The 19500-nt window shown below is 59.1% G+C and overlaps 1 protein-coding gene across 2 annotated transcripts in view; it reads right to left on the bottom strand.

Annotated features, from left to right (window-relative positions):
- Nucleotides 1–15493, bottom strand: part of LOC138803593 (colorectal mutant cancer protein-like) — a 91200-nt gene extending 75707 nt beyond the window's left edge. For both annotated transcript variants that reach the window (XM_069987651.1, XM_069987653.1), the window contains exon 1: nucleotides 15351–15493. In XM_069987651.1, coding sequence (XP_069843752.1) covers nucleotides 15351–15407 — 57 coding nt within the window. In that variant the 5' untranslated portion in view covers nucleotides 15408–15493. The remainder of the gene's footprint in view (nucleotides 1–15350) is intronic.
- Between the last annotated feature and the right edge of the window lie 4007 nt (nucleotides 15494–19500).

Here is a 19500-nt window from a genome sequence, read left to right as displayed (position 1 = left end):
CCGAACACTTGGAAATCGAGACCAGGTTAGTGTTCTGGTTAGTATTCGCAAGTGGTAGAGTGCTCGCCTTGAGCTGAAGAGCTGAGGGACCGCGCCCAGGCCCAGAGTTCAAGCCCCACGACCAACAAAACCCCTTCTTGAACAACCACCCACCCCAGCAACTACAGCCTCGGGTCATCCAAGGAGGGCTATTTGGACAACTGAGCTCCTTAGAGGCAAAACAACGAAGAAACCAAAAACCCCCAGCCTCGAGCCAGTCCCCCCCCCCAACTCTGAGACACAAACGGTCCTGATTCCACGAGCTAAACCCATTCCACGGCCTGGTTGACCAAGTCATAGGTTAAATGTTCCACATGAGCATTTTGGTCATGTCCACTTTAAACAAAAATTAACACCAAGCTCTTGAACCGTACGTTTGCATTTAACCAAAGAGCTCGGTTTAGGAATTTCCAAGGAATAATCTTGTTACCTACAGGGAGTGGCCATTAAACCAGCAATCTGTAAGGGTAACATGTTTTTGGCCCGGTGGTTAAAACGGGGTGCGTGGGGAGCCAGGCACGGTGGCTCACGCCTGTCGTCCCAACCACTCAGGGGAGAACAGGGGGAAGATGCTCGGGACCAGCCCAGGCATGGAAAGAGCTTGGGAGGCCTCTCAAAGAGGAGGCAGACCCGGGAGTGTGTTCCTGTAGCGCCAGCTACCCAGGAGGCGACGGGTAGAACAACAGTGGGTCAGGGCTGGCACGGGGCAAACAAAAACCAAAGGCAAAAACGGTGGAAAAATAACGAATGCGGAAAAAGGGTGAGAGGTGGGCCGCCCGGCCAGCACGGGCCCGGGTGCAAACCCAGCCGCGCAAAAAGAGGCTCCCCGGACACCAGGGTTTAGGTTCCCTGATGCCCAGCAGACACCCCAGTACCCCCGGCAGACCAGAGCGACCCCACACGGCTGGAGAGCCAGGCCCACGCGGACCACAGACGGGCGTGCATGCCAGGAAGAGACGCGGCCGTTTTCAGAGGGTCAGGCAAAACAGCCTTGCCTCCCACTTGAAAATCAGGTGTTACTTGGTGACTACAAACAAGGGCGGCCAGTGACCCCTCACCCCGGCCGGGCCACGAGGACAAAGCCACGAGGACAAAGCCACAGCGGAACCAGCGCGGAGCCCGTGTGGAAACAGGGTGGCAGCTCGGGCCTGGGCTAGCTCCTAGCGCTGCTACCCAGCCCCGCTCGTCCCCCGCACCCCTTCCCTGCAGAGCCCTGCCCGTCCCCCGCACCCCTTCCCTGCAGAGCCCTGCCCGTCCCCCGCACCCCTTCCCTGCAGAGCCCTGCCCGTCCCCCCACACCCCTTCCCTGCACAGCCCTGCTTGTCCCCCCACACCCCTTCCTACAAAGCCTGGCTGGTCCCTCTGGCAGCTGACACCGCAGCTTTCCTCCATCTTAAAGGAATTCTTAAGTAAGCAACAGGCAGAAGTCCAAGCAAGCAGGCCGAAGAAGAACAACAGATGGTCCCAATTTATTATACGGCCTGCGTGCCTGGTCTTTTCAAACTGACCCTCTATAGTCTTTGGATTGTATTACAGAGACCACCCCAGGGCCTCAGGGTACCCCAGCTTTTTCTTAAAAACAGCAGACACAGCGCCCAGATTCTCCATTTACACCCATTTCTGCCCCCTCACCCCTAACCCTTCTCCAAGCTCCCCTCCCCCCCTTAATTAAAGACCCAGTAGTGGGCCTCTTGATCTACATCTCTTGCTTTCTGGACTGTTACCTGCATTGGACTCCAGTTCAAAAATACTAAATGGAAAGTTCTGGGGGGGGGGGGGGACAAATTCCTAAGTTAAATAACTTGTATTGCAATATGTTGCTGTAGCCGTTCAACTTTCTAATTGTGCCTCATCGGTAGACGCGCGTGGCCTTAGGAGTGCACACAGGAAAAGCGCAGCACACACAGCGTCTGCTCCATCACGGGTCCCAGGGCGAGGGGGGGGGGTCGAGCAGCGAAGCCCCCACAGACCAAGGAAGACTGCTGCAGGAGAAAAACACCGTCTACGCAGCCACTGTGCCAAACACGCCGCAGCTTCAAAACCAAGTTTCTTATAGAGAAAATACACATGGACAGAAACTAGAGAAAACACGGGGCTGAGGCTGTGAAATGTTTGCTTCTTTGGAAGGAACACCGGACTTCAAGAATGCAGCCCAGGGGCTGGGAAGGTGGCTCAGTGGTAGAGCGCTTGCCTTGCATGCCTGAGGCCCTGGGTTCGATTCCTCAGCACCACATAAGCAAAAAGAAAAAAGCCGGAAGTGGCACTGTGGCTCAAGTGGTAGAGCGCTCGCCTTGAGCTGAAGAGCTGAGGGACAGCGCCCAGGCCCAGAGTTCAGGCCCCACGACCGGAAAAAAATAAAAATAAAAAAAAAAAAAAAAAAAAGAATGCAGCCCAGTGCTTCCTGACAGTCGTGACAGGCTCTTGATTACCCACTTACTTCCCACCGGAACCAAGAAAAGGCATTGCCACTGCGTTAAGAAAAACAAAGAGTAAGCAGGAAAATGAATGAACGAATGAATGAACGAGTGAATGAACGAATGAACGAATGAATGCATGCATGGTGAGGGCTCGGTGCTGCGCCAGCAGGGAGGGCGAGCCCGGCTGCGGGCCCCGGGGTGCCTGGCTGTGGGCCCCGGGGAGCCCAGCTGTGGGCGCGCGGGGCGGAATGAGCCGGATGGCGCTGGCCGTGCAGCGCAGGAGCTGCGCGTGGTAGGTGCGCGGGCAGAGGTGGGGTGGAGCCGTGGGCAGGGGCGGCTGGGCCGGAGCAAGGCCGGACGGCAGCTCCCAGCCCCCATTCCAGGGGAAGGGAGGCTCTCGGAGCTTGGTGGCCGGGCCAGAGTCAGGCTAGAGTGAGAAGCAGGGAGCGAGGGCATCAGGACGGAGGGGTTGGTGCCTTGAAAGTTTCTAGCAGGTAAATAACCAGGAAAAAAAAAAAGGATGCCCGCACAGTGCTGCTCTTGGACACGGTGACCGCCTGGGTTTTTACCACGCTGTGGTGTGTTCTAGGCGGTCCAGGAATTTCTAATGACATGCTCGCTGCAGGGCGGGGGCCAGCTCGGCGGTGAAGCGCGCACACACCGCGCCACAGGCCCGGGCTCCAGCCCAGCCTGGAAGACAGCTCCCCCCCCCTCCAAAATTAGCCTTTCCCTATGAATTCTTAATGGGTGGCGTATTTTTAAAAAGCGAGTGAATTAAAGGTAGGTGCATGGAAGGAAGCGGCCGAGAGTCATCTGAGCTCTGGAAAAGAGCAAGTCCGCAGCCTCACAAGGCTCCGTACTCATGACACTGATTGAGAGCTGCAGTTTGCTCACCCCACACCGACCTCCTCCATGAGCAGCAGAACCCCAGGGTCCCCCACCCAGCCCGTGGGACACCAGCTGTGGTTCTCGATGCTCAGGATCACCAATGAAGGCTTGGATGGAAACGCTCCTCCTGCTGTTCCCACAACTCGTTCTGCAGGCCAACGCGTCCGGTAGTAACCTATGCTTTATCGGCTACACTATTAACTCCAGACAGAAACCTATGCACACGACATTTAACAACACTCCAGCGAGGGAGGTGCACTTCCCACCGTATCATTCCCACAGAGTAAAACTCACTCACCCAAGAAAAAAAGCACTTAGCGCAGCTTGCGCACTTGCAAATGAATACTGCAACGGGACTGCCCGGCTTGGCTGCTTCCGAAGAAAGGGGGGGGTTTCCTTTCCTGAGGTTTGGGGGTTGTTTTTTTCCCTGTTAGCTCACAGGCCACAATTACATATAGGATATAATATAGGATATTATAGAGACCAGAAGCAAAGTCCCACCGTTACGTACCTGCCTTCAGTCCTTCTTTCCTTCCTTCCTTCCTTCCTTCCTTCCTTCCTTCCTTCCTTCCTTCCTTCCTTTCCCAGTCCTGGGGCTTGAACTCAGTTCCTGAACGCTGTCCCTGAGTTTCTTTTGCTCAAGGCTAGTGCTCTACCACGTGAGCCACAGCGCCACTTCTGGCTTTTTCTTTTTTAATTTTAAATTTTTTTGGGGGGGGGGTCCGGTCGTGGGGCCTGAACTCGGCCTGGGCGCTGTCCCTCAGCTCTTCAGCTCAAGGCGAGCGCTCTACCACTTGAGCCACAGCGCCACTTCCGGCTTTTTTCTTTTTGCTTATGTGGTGCTGAGGAATCGAACCCAGGGCCTCATGCATGCAAGGCAAGCACTCTACCACGGAGCCACCTTCCCAGCCCTCTTCTGGCTTTTTCTGTGTCTGTGGTACTGAGGAATCAAACCCAGGGCTTCATGGTGCCAGGCGAGCACTCTATCAAGGAGCCACCCTCCCAGCCCCAGCCTTCATTTCTGAGAGCTTCCGTGACGGGCCGGGAGGCGCCGGCTGGCGCTCTGGTGAGTTCTAGCCGTTTCCCTGTGAAGGATGCGTTTGCATCTCAGAGCTGCGACTGGGCTATCATCAGACAGCCAGGCCGCGACTGTCGGGAAGGCAACGAGGGAGAACGGGGGGGGGGGGGCTCTCGAGGTCATTCTGGACCACGCCGCTGAGCTCCAAGTAGCCGGGGCCGGTCTCCGCCACATCCTGACACGCCCGGACACGCGTGGGGCGCGTTGTTATGGCAACGCTGTACGCTGAGCATGCCACCAGGGGCCGTCTGCGTGGTCACCTTCCAATTCATCATCTCCACGCAGCCGACAGCCCGGCCAGGCCAGCCCCGCCTCCACCCAACCCTCCTCCTAGGTGCGGGGGGGGGGGGGGGCCACACCGTGCTTGCTCCACTGTGTGACCACGCCCCAAAAATGTGTCTGAGGACAGCCCGGTACAAACAGCTCACGCTCCCAGCTACTCAGGGGCTGAGACAGAAGGATCGAGGTTCAAAGCCGGCCTGGGGAAGGCAAATCCGAGAAACTCTTACCTCCAACGAAGCAGCAAAAAGAAGAGGAAGGGGAGGTGTGGCTCAAGGCGGTAGAGCGCGAGCCTTGAGCAAAAGAGCTCAGGGACAGCGCCCAGGCCCCAAGTTCAGGCTCCACGACTCATCCAGAAAAATAAAGAAGACAACAGAGAGGCTTGGTCAATACACAGCCGCTGATCACTCAGCCAAACAGTGAGCCAGCTCACTCGAGCCCAAAATAGAAGCGGCTGCTCTTTGGGATTTTTATCCCGAAGCCTCAGCAAGGCAAGCTTTGCCAGCAACAACCCACCGGGAGCAGACCATGCTCGTACTCACAAAACCACGGAGCTCAGGGCGTGTGGTTCTGATGATCGGCCGGGGTGGCCGGGGTGGGAGACCAGAGTCTCGGAGAGTGCCAGAGCACACGCCTGGCATCCCGCGCACAGGAGCAGAGGACGTTTAAGGGGCAACCTGGGGGCTGAGCCCGGATACGTGCGTCTCCCTCGCCAGCCAACCTTGTTTGGGCCTCAGTTTCCCCCTGTGGCACAAATGTTCCAGGCAAGCGGAGCTGCAGGCGGGCAGGTACCCTCCCCACCAGACACCTCCCCCTCATCTGACCCACGCCTGGCTTCTCTGCTCTGCCCCCTTGTTGCTGCTGGTGTGGCTGTTGGTTTTTGTGGTTTCTGACGCTTGCTAGGCAGGTGCTCTGCTACTTGAGTCATGCCCTTAGCCCTTTTGGTTGCTTTAGTGACTTTTCAAAATAGGGTCTTGTGCTTTTGTCCAGGGTGGGCCTGGACTTCGATCCTCCCATTCACGCCATCCATGTAGAAGGGATGACAGGCAGGTACCACCATACGCAGCTCATCGGCTGAGATGAAGCGTTTTGCCTAGGCTGACCTCAGACGGTGATCGTTCCCGAGTCCACTTCCCAAGTTCTGGTACTGCAAACGCCAGCACCCACCTGGCACCAAGTAGCTTTCCAATAGGAAAAGGGCATCCACCCAACCTCTGCGGCCTCCCTGGAGCTGAGCTCGTTATAAATGAATAAAGCCGCGCGCGTGGGAGCTGTGAGGGTCAAGGCGGAAGTTGTCAAGAGATGAAGGAAGTTGGTCCCGATGACGGCGGGAAGGAAGTTCCCCGACCAGCCCCCCGCGACCAGCCCCCCGCGACCAGCCCCCCGCGTGCGCCACACACATCTGTCAGCACTGAGCCACCAGCCACGGAACAGAATGTTTGGATGGTTTTTAGTTAGCGGCCAGGCCACTCCGTTTGGTAAGGAAAAATGATGTCAAATACGACAACAAAGTCCAAAAACAATCACAGTTTATGTTCACGGCATAAGCAGTTCTTTTTCTTTTCTTTTTTTGCCGGTCCTGGGGCTTGAACTCAGGGCCTGGGCGCTGTCCCTCAGCCTCTCTGTGCTCAAGGCTAGCGCTCTACCTCTTGAGCCACAGCGCCACTTGGGGCTTTCTCTGGGAATGTGGTGCTGAGGAATCGCACCCGGGGCTTCATGCGTGCAAGGCGAGCGCTGCTCTACCACGGAGCCATCTTCCCAGCCCCTGCAGTTATTTCTGATCAGAGAAAACAGCGCAGGTTAGAAGCCTGGGAATATGGTGGAGGAGGAGGAGGAGCTGGCTGTGGACCAGCCACACCACCTTGTCAGCGGGCTTGACACGCCATCTTCCTGGCCTTCTTCCTGGCCTTCGTTTGCCTGGGTTTAGCGAACGCCTGCTCTTCCCACCACCGTCCCTCCCTCCCCCGGCCTGCCCCATAGTCAATAAAACATATCTGGAAAGAATAGAAAGATAAAGTCAGGCCAAGGCTCCCAATTCTGCAGGGGATACCCACTCTGTCCTGTAGCTCACAAGACCCCAGGCAATCTGGTCGGAACTCCATGTGGGCGGGGGGGTGGGGGTCTTCATCGTCCATGCTCCTTTACCCCAAAAGACACCTCCTCCTGCTGCCCCAGCCTCTGCACCATGTGTGCCTTGTACTCACAGCACGCGGTACCCCCGGACCCGTGTCCCCCCACGCACGAGACCTGGATTCCACCTGAATGCTGTGCCCTACCATCAGAGCAGAGATGAGCCGGGCGGGCGCTGACGGCTCACAGCGGTCATCCTAACTGCTCGGGAGGCAGAGACTGGGAGGCCTGCCGTGTGAGGCTAACCCAGGCAAAACCTTCGACCCTCAACTCAATCAGCAGCTGAGCACAGGGGTGTGCGCCTATCACCCCAGCCATGTCGCAGGGTGAAACTTTATAGTCACAGGCCAGCCTGGGCAAACAATAAAAACAAAACCCGACTTCAGAAGAACAGATCTCAACAGAGAGAAGTCTGGCACGGGACCACCTGCCTGGCATCTCAGCTACGGCATTGACAAGATGAGGCCGCAGTCAGCCAAGCTGGCCAGGCAAAAAGAAAACAAGACCCCATCTCAAAAACAGCCGGAAGCCGCTGCTGGTGGCTCACGCCTGTCATCCTAGCTACTCCGGAGGCTGACATCTGAGGATCGTGGTTCAAAGCCAGCTGGGGAAGGAAAGTCTGTGCGACTTTTATCACCAATGAACCACCAGAAAACCAAAGACGCACCGTGGCTCAAAGTGGTAGAGTGCTAAGCCTCGAGCAAAAGAGCTCAGGGACAGTGCCCGGGTCCTGAGTCCAAGCCCCACAACTGACAAAAATAAGAAGCAGCAGAGGAAAGGGGGCTGGAAGAATGCCACAAGCAGTAACGCAGCAGCCTGGGATAAGCACAAGGTCCTGAGTTCAAATCCCAGTACTGCCCTTCCCCCAACAGAGAAGACACATAAACAGTCTGTTCGGGTCTCTGCAGAGCTTAGATGACTGAAGGCACCTGGTGTTTGCCGCATACATAAAGGAACAAGGAAGAGATCGAGCATAAGTTAGGGTCACGATGACCAAACTCAGTCTAGTCCACTGTGTAGTTTTATCAAATGAGCAAAGTGATGGGCAGACTGGTCTGTCACACCCAACTACTAGGACCTGGCCCAGACAAAGCGGCGTGGAAGCGTGCCCTGCCCATCCTCTGTCACCTGACCAGCTTCCCCAGCATGTGGCTGGGGGCGGAGGGGCAGAGGAGAGGGGGGGGAGGAGGGGGCCGCGCTCTCTCCTAAGGAGACACAGCTGGAACAAGCGATCTAACCTGTAGAGGCCAGGAGGGGGCTGGTGAGTCAGGAGGCCAAGAGGGCCAGGCCATGTGCAGACAAGTCAGTGAAGAACCGGGAAGAGGGCAGGACCAGCAATTACTCCCACTCCTCCCCGGCGGCCAATCAGAGCCCTGCTCGGCATTCTAATTGCCAGGCAGGCCTCTCCGGGTTGGCAGCCTTCCCTGCCGAGCGGCTCAGGTGGCTCCCAGCCTCCAGCGGGAGGCCACAGCCCTGCGCACGCACTCGGTCCCCAGACACTTCCTGCCCTCCGGCCACCCGCCGAGGAGGAGGAGGGCGGCTGAAGATTCCCACCTCCTCTCCGGGTCCCCTGGTCTCACCCGCATTCCAAGCATTGATCAGATCTCTGGGCTGGAGTGTGAGATAACCCAGCAAACTTCCCAGAAAAGACAGGCTTTTTATGGCTTATTTGCAAAGGCAATTGACCGGCCCAAGCTCCTGTTTTCTTTACATTATAACAAGTGAAAAGAGTAACTGCCAATTCTGGACTCCCCCCCCCCCACACACACACACCCCTAAAGGACTTCTGCAAGACTCAATTCAGCGTCTTTGCTGAATTTCAGGAAGATCTGAAGTAGTGGCCCGTGTGAAGCTCTTTCCCACCCATCAGGATACTGTGAACCTTCCAAAATAACAACAACAAATAACCTGCCTCTTTCCTTAAGTACTAATTTTAGCTATTTCTAGTCAGCAAGAGGAAAAAAAGGGCATTCACTAGGAGAACAGGGGAGTAAGTATGTGTTCCGTTAATTTTCCTTCTGTGTATGTGTTTACTACTCCGGATTCCTGGTGCTGCTGTTGATCAGGGCATTCCCTGGCTGACAGAACACAGCCTTGAGTTTTCTGAAGTCCTTTTATCTCTCTTAACTTTTGGCTTGTCTGATTTCTGTAAATCTCACCAGCAAAACCTTTGTCCTAGAAGCTAAGGGTTGATCATTATTATAATCTTGGTTTTCTTTGCAATCTATCAACTTTTTTTTTTTTTAATACCAGTACAGGGGCTTGAACTCAGGCCCTTGGGCACCGTCCCTTAGCTTTTTTGCTCCAGGCTCGTTCTCTACGACTTGAACCACAGTTCCAGCTTCTGGCTTTTTAGTGGTTAGAGAGGAGTCTCCCAGGCTTTTCTGCTTAGGCTGACTCTGAACCGGGATCCTCAGATCTCAGGCTCCAGTGAGGCGGGGATTACAGGCGGGCTTCAGCTGCTCCTGAGTGTTGCTCTGCATAGAGACTGGCTCTTCTGGTTGCTGTGTCATCAGGAGGAGACCTTCCCGGTCACAAACAATGGGGAGATCTCCTTCCGTGGAGGTCTGAGAGGGCATCCCTGAATTCCCTTCCCGGGCATCACCCCGACACTCCCTTCCCATTCCCTCAGCACCCTGGCACCACACACCGGTAAGCAAGACGCCCGAGAGGTGCGTCCTTCAAACGCAGTCAGGGAGTCAGGAGGTCTCAGGGGCCGGCGCCGGTGGCTCACGCCCGTCACCCTCACTACGCAGGAGGCTGAGGTCTGAGGGCTGTGGTTTGAAGCCAGCCGAGGCAGGAGGGTTCGCGAGACTCTCATCTCCAATAAACCCCCTTAGAAAAAAACCCCGAAGTGGTGCTGTGGTTCCACAGAAGCTCAGGGGCAGCACTCAGGTCCTGAGTTCAATTCAAGCAATAAGTACATAAATAGCCTCTCTCTGGCCTCTGGCCCTCGGCACCTCTGTTCCTGGTCGCTGCCGGGCCTGTCCTCCACTGGCTCAGCACTGGCCCCTGCGCGCAGCCTCCCGGGCCAGCCCTGCGGCTCCATCCACAGCTGGGTGGCCGGCGGGGCTGGACGCGGGCTCTCCCTGGGAGGCCCCCCTCAGCCCCTGGGCCTGAGCTGCGCTCCTTTGCTTTCCTCCCTAGCCTCGGGCCTCTGCAGCCCCCAGTGACAGGACCGGGGTCAGTAGGGGACCAGAGCTGGGCTCGGGGCCCGCGCCGTGGTTGAGCCTGGGTTCCAGCGCTGCAGGGAGCTGTGTTTTCCTCCTCTGGCCTTCTCAGGGCTGGCGTGCACAGTGGGGGCGAGGGGACACAAGTTGGGGACAAAGGCCAACCTCACTTGGGCAACTAGACGTCTGGGCTACAGGAGGAAGCCATCTGCTTCGTCTTGGGACTGCCTGAGTCCCTTCACTCCAATCCATTCGGATATTTTTTTAAATCAAGAACATCCAAGCTGGGCGTGGTGGCTCACGCCTGCCAGCCTAACTACTCAGGAGGCTGAGATCGGAGGATTGCGGTTCAAAGCCAGCCCGGGCAGGAAAAGCTGTGAGAATCTTGTCTCCAATAAACCACCAGAAAACAGGAAGTGGCGCTGTGGCTCAAGTGGTAGAGCGCTCGCCTTGAGCTGAAGAGCTGAGGGACAGCGCCCAGGCCCAGAGTTCAAGCCCCACGACTGACAAAAAGAAAAAAATAGAGCATCCACCAGAGCACTTCGATGCAGATCAAGTTCGGCGGGCTCACCCATAGAGCACACCCTCCCACCGGAGAGGGGACCGCAAGCAAAGACAGACCAGGGAGGGAAGGGCTGCTCGGGCGGGACAGGGCCGGCACCTCCCACGCTGTCTAGAACCCAGGACTCCCCGCCTGCCTGCGCCGTGCCCCACAGGAATCCCAGATGAGACTTCACAACCACCTCACGCGAGCCTGAGGGGGCCTGAGCCTGCCACAACCAGCGGCGAATGAGGACCTAGAAATGGCAGAAGCGAAACATCGGGGTCCACACAAGGGTGAGTGAATCTGTAGCCCCAGGGGTGGACAGACAGTAACCACCAAGTCCACCTGAATGTGCCCGTGCCGGTTAAAATGTGTTTGCGACTTTAACAGAGTATCACTATTCCAAAGACTGTGAGATATGACTAATCCCAATTAAAACAGAAAGTGAGCGGAGGGATGGGTTGGGAGCGATGGGTGACAATGTCGTCAGACGCCTTGTACTCATACGCTGTTTTGTAGAATGGAACTTCCTTGTACAACCACTTAAAGATAATAATAATAATAATGGGATGGGATGGGGAGTCTACGTCGTCACAGTGAAGACAACTTAAGGCTTAGAGCTCAGCTGGAAGAGGAAAGTCCAGACTGTTTAACCATCTTTCTTTTTTCCGGGGTGGGGGTGGGGGGCCGTCCTGGGGCTTGACCTCAGCTCAGTTTATCTGCTCACATCTGTGACGCAGGGCACTCACGACGCGCCAGCCGCATACCAGCTCTGGGCTCTTCAGGGCTGACAGCGGGGTTCTCTAAGGATCTTGGACCCTGGGTCATCCGGCAGGTCCTGACTTGATTTGTAAGGAACTGCAAATCGACTACGTCAGACTTAATGGTGTGGCTACCAAGATACGGTCTGTGGAGACAATGAATTCTGAGGACAAAGCACCTCTGCTCTGGTCTCCTCAGTATCAGTGAGGAGCTGGGATCCTAGGTGTCAGTCCCAGGTAAACAGCACAAGCCCAGAGAAGGGCCAGCCACTCCTCAACAGCGGGAAGATCTGGCCGAGGAGGTTTCGTATTAAGTGAGAAAGAGAAAGACAAGGTTTCAAAGTAAAGAATGACGGCGTATTTCCGCCTGTTCCGTTTAAATATCGCTTCCAAGGCAAAGAACAGGCGCCGGTGGCTTCGGACACCTTCTTGGAGAGAGCTGTTTATTCTTGACCAGAGGTTTTGGTGACTACAGGAAAGGGAACAATATTCTTATTTTCCCGTGGAGGTCCGTGACTGTGTACGGGACCAGATCATCACGGGGACAGCTAGTCCTGGGGGGTACAGGGGTTCACGCCCATCTGCCTTCCAGATCTGAAATGGTTGAGGAGCCAAGGAGATGTGAGTAAGGCCGGGAGGGGAGTGAAAACAGGTCCAGGGCTTTGCCTAGAGGAAGAGTGCGCTGCTGACCCAAACCCCTGCCAGGCAGATGGGTTCCAGAGCATTCTCTTGACAAGGTTGGGTGGGTGGGGGGGGACACTGAATTTAAGGTGACTGCAAGTGTGACCATTCCAGCTGTCGTGAGAGGGAGGAGGCTGAAGGGAGAGCCTGTAATTTTGGCTGATCTGATCATCCTCCCTCGACCTCACATTACCAATCATCGTCATGGGAATGAGAATAATGGTTTCCCTGCACTGTTTGATAGGGGTAGCTGATAGCTAAGAAAAAGGAACAAATAGCCAATCTAGGCTTCTCAAATTTTTCCTTCCGCGTTTTCTGTGGCTTCTGTCAGCATGCCGATTAGATATAATAAGCACTTGGGGGAACAAATAAAAGTGTGTTTGAATATTCATCTGAGTAGGGGGGCTCTACTCCCCTGGGCCTGACCCAGAGGCTCTCGGGAGATGGCTGATTCTCATTAAGCAGAAGAGCCTGGTGAACCTCCTACGTCTACACCAGAGTTCTCCCCGGTGAAAGCGTCGCGCCCACCCCCAGCTCGTGTCCCCCAGTCTCTGTCCGCCACCCCCCCATTCCCCACCCCCGCTCTCCGGCATCCTACACGAGACCATTACGTCCACTGGTGACCCAAGGTGGCAGAAAGTGAGTGGAGTCACTGTCACCTGGAGAAGATGCTGTAGCGTCCACGTGGACACAGCTGTCCCCAGTCAGTGCCCCTCATGGACTCCAGTAGCAGGGGGAAGATCCCAAGCCGATCCAGGGCTCCTTTTTATGACCCTCCACACTGGCCACCTCCAAGATGCCTGGTGGACACCAGGCAATTGACAACCCCAGGCAGCCTCAGGCTCGGGCACTGAAGGGGCTGCTGAGGGTTTATGAGCTAGGCTTCTAGACTAGGAGGAGAAGCTGGCCATCAGAGAGGGGGCAGACAGAAAGAGAAGGCGGGAACCTTGCCCACACCTCACAGTGAAGGAGAAGCAGCGTCTGGAAGAAAAGGACCCCGAGCCAGCACTGCCGGCCCACATCTGTAACACGGCTCACATCTGTAATGCTGAGGCCGAGAACTGGGAGAGTCGTGCTTGAAAGCCAGCCCCAGCAGGGGAGTCTGCCCAGATTCCAGTAGTAGAGCATCATCAGTAAGACAAAAAGCCAAGCCAGAGAGCGAGGCTTTGCCTTCAAGCCCCAGTCAGGCACACACATGCATGAGTACATGGCTGTGCACACGCATGGGTACACACACATGCATGGGTATATGGGTGTGCACACACACACATCCTTACACATACTATCCCAATGACACAATGCCAAAAATGTACGTGAATCACATTTAGATCTGTAGATATTGATCTACAGATATAGAAAAGGACACTGTTAAAGCAATTGCCTGGGATAAACAGAGCTGAGATTCACAGACCACAGTATGAGCAACCCCTCCCCAGCCCTCCCTTCGCCTCACAAATTCTCTTTACACATACCTTGGTTTAAAGTATGTCCGGACAGGAAAGAAAGAAAACAAAACAAAAAACACAGAGCATCCGTATGAGTGCTCTAAGTATTCAGCCCTGGGGGAAATCCACACTGGGAGACCCAGGGTCACCTAAGGAAATCAGGGAAACCACAAGTGCCTGGTCCCCAAAGGAACAGAATGAATGAGTGGATGCGGAGGACCAGGGGCATCTGGGCTGGGTGCGGGTGGCTCACACGTGTCATCCTAGCTACTCAGGAGGCTGGGATGACCGGTTTGAAGGGGGGGGGACAGGAAAGTCTATGAGAATCTCATCTCCACGGTGACTAACCAGAGCAGGAAGTGGCGCTGTGGCTCAGGTGGCAGAGCCTTAGCCTTGAGCTAAAAGAAGCTGAGAGGACACGGAAGCCCCGAGTTCGAGCCCCGGAGCAGCATGGACATGCACAGGCGCACACAGATTCGGCCAGGGACACTGTTGGGACAGAGGCTGGCTGGTGTCCTCAGGACGGGCCTCTGCGGCAGGCAGGAGCCTCGGCTCTTGGGGTGCTGGGGGTGACGGGTGCCCCGCAGCCTGCCCTGGCACAAGGCCCTGCGGGGAGTTCCTCGGGGGGCGCCCCCAGACCGTGGACCCTGCCTGCCAGAGGGGAGCGGGGAGGGGACCGGGCCGGCTGGGGGGGACCGAGCCAGGGCCCGCCGGCGTGGGGGAGCGGGGAGGTGACGCGGGGAGGCGACCCGGCGGGCTGGGGGGACCGAGCCGGGGCCTGCCCTCACACGACCTCAGGGTCAAAGGCTCCCCGCACCCCCCCGCGGAGCCCCAGGCTCGGACCCCACCCGGCTCAGCGATGGGGGGGCGGATCTCCTCCACTCACGGCATCGGCGCTGCCTGCCGTTACCTCAGTTTCCCCGCCAGTAACCCCGTCCCAGCAGGAGCGGGACCGGCAGGAAATGGAGTTAGTTCGGGGCCACTTTGCTCGGCTCCCGCCCGCGCCCCGCCGCGGGGTCCCGGTCCCCTGGAGCCCACCGAGCCGGTGGGGCGGGGCGGGGGTGGGGTGCGGGGCGGGGAGGGTGGGGTGGGGTGGGGTGGGGGTTGAGGTACGGGGTGGAGTGCGGGCTGGGGTGCGGGGTGGGCTGGGGTGCGGGCTGGGGTGGGGTGCGGGCTGGGGTGCGGGCTGGGGTGGGGTGCGGGCTGGGCTGGGGTGGGGTGGGGTGGGCTGGGGTGCGGGCTGGGGTGCGGGCTGAGGTGGGGTGCGGGCTGGGCTAGGGTGGGCTAGGGTGTGGTGGGCTGGGGTGCGGGCTGGGGTGGGGTGGGCTGGGGTGCGGGCAGGTGTGCGGGTGGGGTGGGGTGGGCTGGGGTGCGGGCTGGGGTGCGGGGTGGTGTGCGGGTGGGGTGGGGTGGGGTGGGCTGGGGTGCGGGCTGGGGTGCGGGCTGGGGTGCGGGCTGGGGTGCGGGCTGGGCTGGGGTGGGCTGGGGTGCGGGCTGGGGTGCGGGCTGGGCTGGGGTGGGCTGGGGTGCGGGCTGGGGTGCGGGCTGGGCTGGGGTGGGCTGGGGTGCGGGCTGGGCTGGGGTGCGGGCTGGGGTGCGGGCTGGGGTGCGGGCTGGGGTGGGGTGGGCTGGGGTGCGGGCTGGGCTGGGGTGGGCTGGGGTGCGGGCTGGGGTGGGGTGCGGGCTGGGCTGGGGTGGGCTGGGCTGGGGTGCGGGCTGAGGTGGGGTGCGGGCTGGGCTGGGGTGGGCTAGGGTGGGGTGGGCTGGGGTGCGGGCTGGGGTGGGGTGGGGTGGGGTGGGCTGGGGTGCGGGCTGGGCTGGGGTGGGGTGGGCTGGGGTGCGGGCTGGGCTGGGGTGGGGTGGGCTGGGGTGCGGGCGGGGGTGCGGGCTGGGGTGCGGGCCGGCGGCGCGGACTCACCTCGCTCAGCCCGGCCGCGCCGTCGTCCCCGGGCCTCGGGGCCGCCCCGTCGCTCATGTCGGCCCCGCGCGGCCTCCCGGGCGCCGCTCATCTACGGCCGCCGCCGCCGGCCCCGCGGGCGCATGGCGACCCGCCGCGCGGGCTCCGGGACGGGCGCGGGCCCCGGCCGAGGTCGCGGCTGGGCCGGTCCCGGCCGCCCGGCGCCGCCGCCCCGCGCCTACCGGGCCGCGCCGGGCCCCATGCGCCGGGGAGGGCCGCCCGCAGCCCGCGCCCGCGGCCGCTCCGGGAGAGGCGGGGCGGGGGAGGCCGCGCTCCCGGGTCCGCGGGAGGGAACGGCGGGGCCGGGGCCCGGGAGGAGCCGGAAGGGAAGGAGCCGCGCGAGCGGGGCCGGCGCCGACACTCTCCACGCCGAAGTTTCCCGGCGCGCGGCCGCGAGTTGGAAGCCGCGCTGATTGAACGCAGCTGTCCGGGGAGGGCGGGGCCGCGCCGCGCCGGGGGCGGGGCCTGGGCGGGGCGGGGCCTGGGCGGGGCGGGGCCTGGGCGGGGCGGGGCCTGCAGGGTAGGCTGGCCTTGGGGGAGGAGGTATGGGGCGGGGCCGGAAGGGTGGAGGCGGGGCTTGTGAGAGGGACGATGGGGCGGGGCCTGGAGTTGAGGGGCGGGGCCAGGAACAGGGCTGGGAAAGATACGGGCGAAGCCTGGGGAAGCTAAGGGGCGGGGCCGTGAGGGGGCGGGGCCTTGGAAGGGAAGGGGTTAGGGGCGTGGCCGGACCGCGCTGGGGGCGGGGTCTGGTGGGAGGGGCGTGGCCCTCGGGGTAGAAGCCGAGGAGGGCGGGGTGAGGTGGGGAGGGCCGGCATCCTCCCGTGCTCCCAGCGGGGCGCGTCGCCATCACCGGCCCCGAAGCGGGAAAGCCGCCGCCGGAGCCGCGGAGCAGGACGGGTCCCGCGCCCGGGCCTCGCTCCTCCCTCCCCCGGGGCCGCAGAATGGCAAAATAGGAGGAAACCGGCCCTGGGAGGGAGGAGGCCGGGCCGCCGCCGGGGTGGGGCCGGCAGGGGCGGACCGTCCCGGGGCGGGGGGCGGGGCGGGGCCAGCATCCGAGCCCCGCCCCCGGAAGTAGAGCACCCGCGTGGACCGGGCCCGCCCTGGGGAGCAGGGGGAGCCCCGCCGAGCTCGGGCGCCAGGACTGACCGTGGCGAGCCGGCGGCCTCGGCCCCGGGAGGCCGCGATCGGGGATCGCAGGGATCGGGGGTCAGGGCCGCCAGGCCGGGTCAGCCCGGGCGACCCCCAGATAACCAGCACAGGGCTGCAAGCGGGAGGAGCTGAGTTCAAGCCCAGGTGGGGCGTGCACACGCATGTGCACACACGCATGCACACACATGCATGCACACACGCACACGCATTGCACACACGCATGCACACACGCATGTGCTCACACACATGCACACACATTTTGCATGTGCACACACGCACACACATGCACGTACGCATGTGCACACACGCAGATGCATTGCACACGCACACGCATGCACGTACACGCATGTGCTCACACGCATGTACACACATTTTGCATGTGCACACACGCACACACATGCATGTACACACATGCACACGCATTGCACACGCACACGCATGCACGTACACGTGTGCACACACGCATGCACGCATACGCATGTGCACACACACACACAGAAAACAACTGAAGCACCGACAGCCGGTCTGCAGGGAGAAGAGCGCTCCTGGGCCTTTCTCCACCGGGCAGGAACAAGGCGGCTCCAGCCCCAGGAACAGACCCGACACTTCCTGAAGCCGCCTATAAAAAGCCGCTGTATTGTCCCCGTGCAAGGTCTATTTTAAGAACCCCAATAGGATGTTTCTTCTGCTCTTTAAACAGGAAAGGGGGTGGGGGGCCGTGGCATCCAGCTCCCCCCCCCCCCCCCCCCCCCTGTGTCCTGTGCCCCGGTGTCCTGGGGGCCCGGAGGCTGTGGGTGGGGTGCTGGGTCCCCACACCCCCAGGAGCTCACCACCTTCTCCCCGTGGGGAGGGCCTGGAAGCCAGGCCCGTCAAGATACTCATAGAACCTTCCTGAGTTGGAAGCTGGCTGGGTTTAGGTTGATTCGCCTTTAGTACCAACATTGGGGGCCAGAAATGTTTCCGATTTGACATTTTCTGGATGTATGTGTGCGTGTGTGTATAGATTTTTTTATTTGTCCGTCCTGGGGCTTGAACTCTGGACCTGGGTGCTGTCCCTCAGCTCTTCAGCTCAAGGCAAGCACTCTACCACATGAGCCGCAGCGCCACTTCCAGCTTTTTCTGCTTATGGGGTGCTGAGGACTCGAACCCAGGGCCTCATGCATGCGAGGCAAGCGCTCTACCACTGAGCCACCTTCCCAGCCCTAGATTTTTTTTTAAAAAAATCAATATCGAATATCCCTCATTCAAAAACCCAAGAACAAAAACACTCCAAAATCGGATGTGGCGTGTGTATGTGTATGCACGCATGTACGCGCGTTTGTGCGCTCGTACTGGGGCTTGAAATCAGGGCAAGGGGAAGCTAACCGGAAGCGCATCTGAGAATCTGAGGAAGACAGGAACAGCAGAGTCAATATTATCCTGGGGGGAGAGGAGGGAGGGAGATGAAGAAGCAAGTCAAAGTCATTCATGCCCTTAGAAGATAATTTTCAGTAAAGCTGAGTGACAGAAGATAGATTAGATTACTGGGGGAGTGGGAAAGAAGGGGGGAGGCAGGGACTCCCCCCCTTAGCCCCCAGCTACTCTTCCTGTAAATTCACTGGTGACTGTCGAGGAGGGACGGGGGGGGGGGGAGGGCTGGGGAAACTCTGGAAGGGACTCTCAGATCCCATCCTAAGAAGGAAAAAATAACACTTATTTTCTGAGCCAATGCACTTCCTCTTGCGATTGTTCGAGGGCTGGCACGAAGTCTAATGACAATTGGTGGCCGCACTCTGACCCACCGAGAGGCCACTGGGGCAGAAATATGCGTGAGTAATGGGGCCCCTTGTAATGGGGGGGGTGTCTAAACTGGCTTATGATGTATAGCCAAAGATTCCACGGAATAAAGCCTGAGGGGTGTTTCTTTTTTTTATTATTACAATTTAAATGTCTTCTTTTAACTTCTTGATCTGCCTCATGGCTATAAAGAAAGTTCTAGAGACGCAGTTCTGTAGTGAATGCTGGCCTGGCACACAGGAAGCCCTGGGTTCGATCCTCAGCTCTGGATACACACACACACACACACACACACACACACACACACACACACACACAGGATTATGCCTCCGACCAGCTCCTCAGCTGTCACTCCTGCTCAGCAAAGGAGAACAAAGTCTCAAGCATGAACCCAGAATACGAGACCCCATCTCAAGACTACAGCTCAGCTCATCGTGGCTTACTATGGTGTGAGTGCTCAATGCCTACCAACCTCTCTTGTGGGGCAGGAGTGGCAGGGAGCAGGAAAAACTGCCTTCCCAGCGGAGTGGCCTGGTGCTCGCCAACCTCCCTTCCTAACTCCTGCCACCACAGAGGCCAGCCTCTCTCCCTCTGGGCTCTGAGGAGAAGAGGCCCCAGCTGCTCTGGGAGAATTTCGGGGTGAGGGCGATCTGCCCCGGCCTGCCAGCCTCAGTCTCTCCCTGCTGGCTGGCTGTGTCAGGCTCTCTGGGCCGGGCCTTTAGCTTCCTTCCAGAGTTCCGGGGATCTGCAGGGCCCTTGGGCTGGCTGGGTGTGGCTGCCACCGGGTCGGGTCTGGCAGTCCCTGGCAGTAATGCCGGTTCCCCAGCCCGCACAAGGACCCCTCCCCCAACCTCCTGATCACCTCGTGGGATCCCGGGAGTGGGGGAAGAAAGTGGCTTTGCTCAGCTCATTCACACGAAGGTGGAAAACACCATCTTGTCACCCGGGCCGGAAGGAGAGAGAATGCTTTGAAATCTCTTCCCGGGGAAGAAAGTGAAGTTTGAGAGTCAAGGGGGATTAGGAACCCTGCAGGGCCTCGGGAAATGCAGGGGGAAGGGGTGGGGTGGGGAAGAGGCGTCGGGTCCTCAAGAGGGTCATAAAATGCAGAACACCCAGCTCACAGGGAACACAATGGCCTGCGGGCCCCGAGCCCCGCCCAGCCCCCCTCCCAGCCCACCAGGCGGGA

Source organism: Dipodomys merriami, unplaced genomic scaffold (genome assembly GCF_024711535.1).
Source record: "Dipodomys merriami isolate MVZ:Mamm:240054 unplaced genomic scaffold, mDipMer1.0.p SCAF_342, whole genome shotgun sequence".
In the NCBI taxonomy this organism is placed as follows: Eukaryota; Metazoa; Chordata; class Mammalia; order Rodentia; family Heteromyidae; genus Dipodomys; species Dipodomys merriami.
This window is presented reverse-complemented; position numbering and strand designations above follow the sequence as displayed.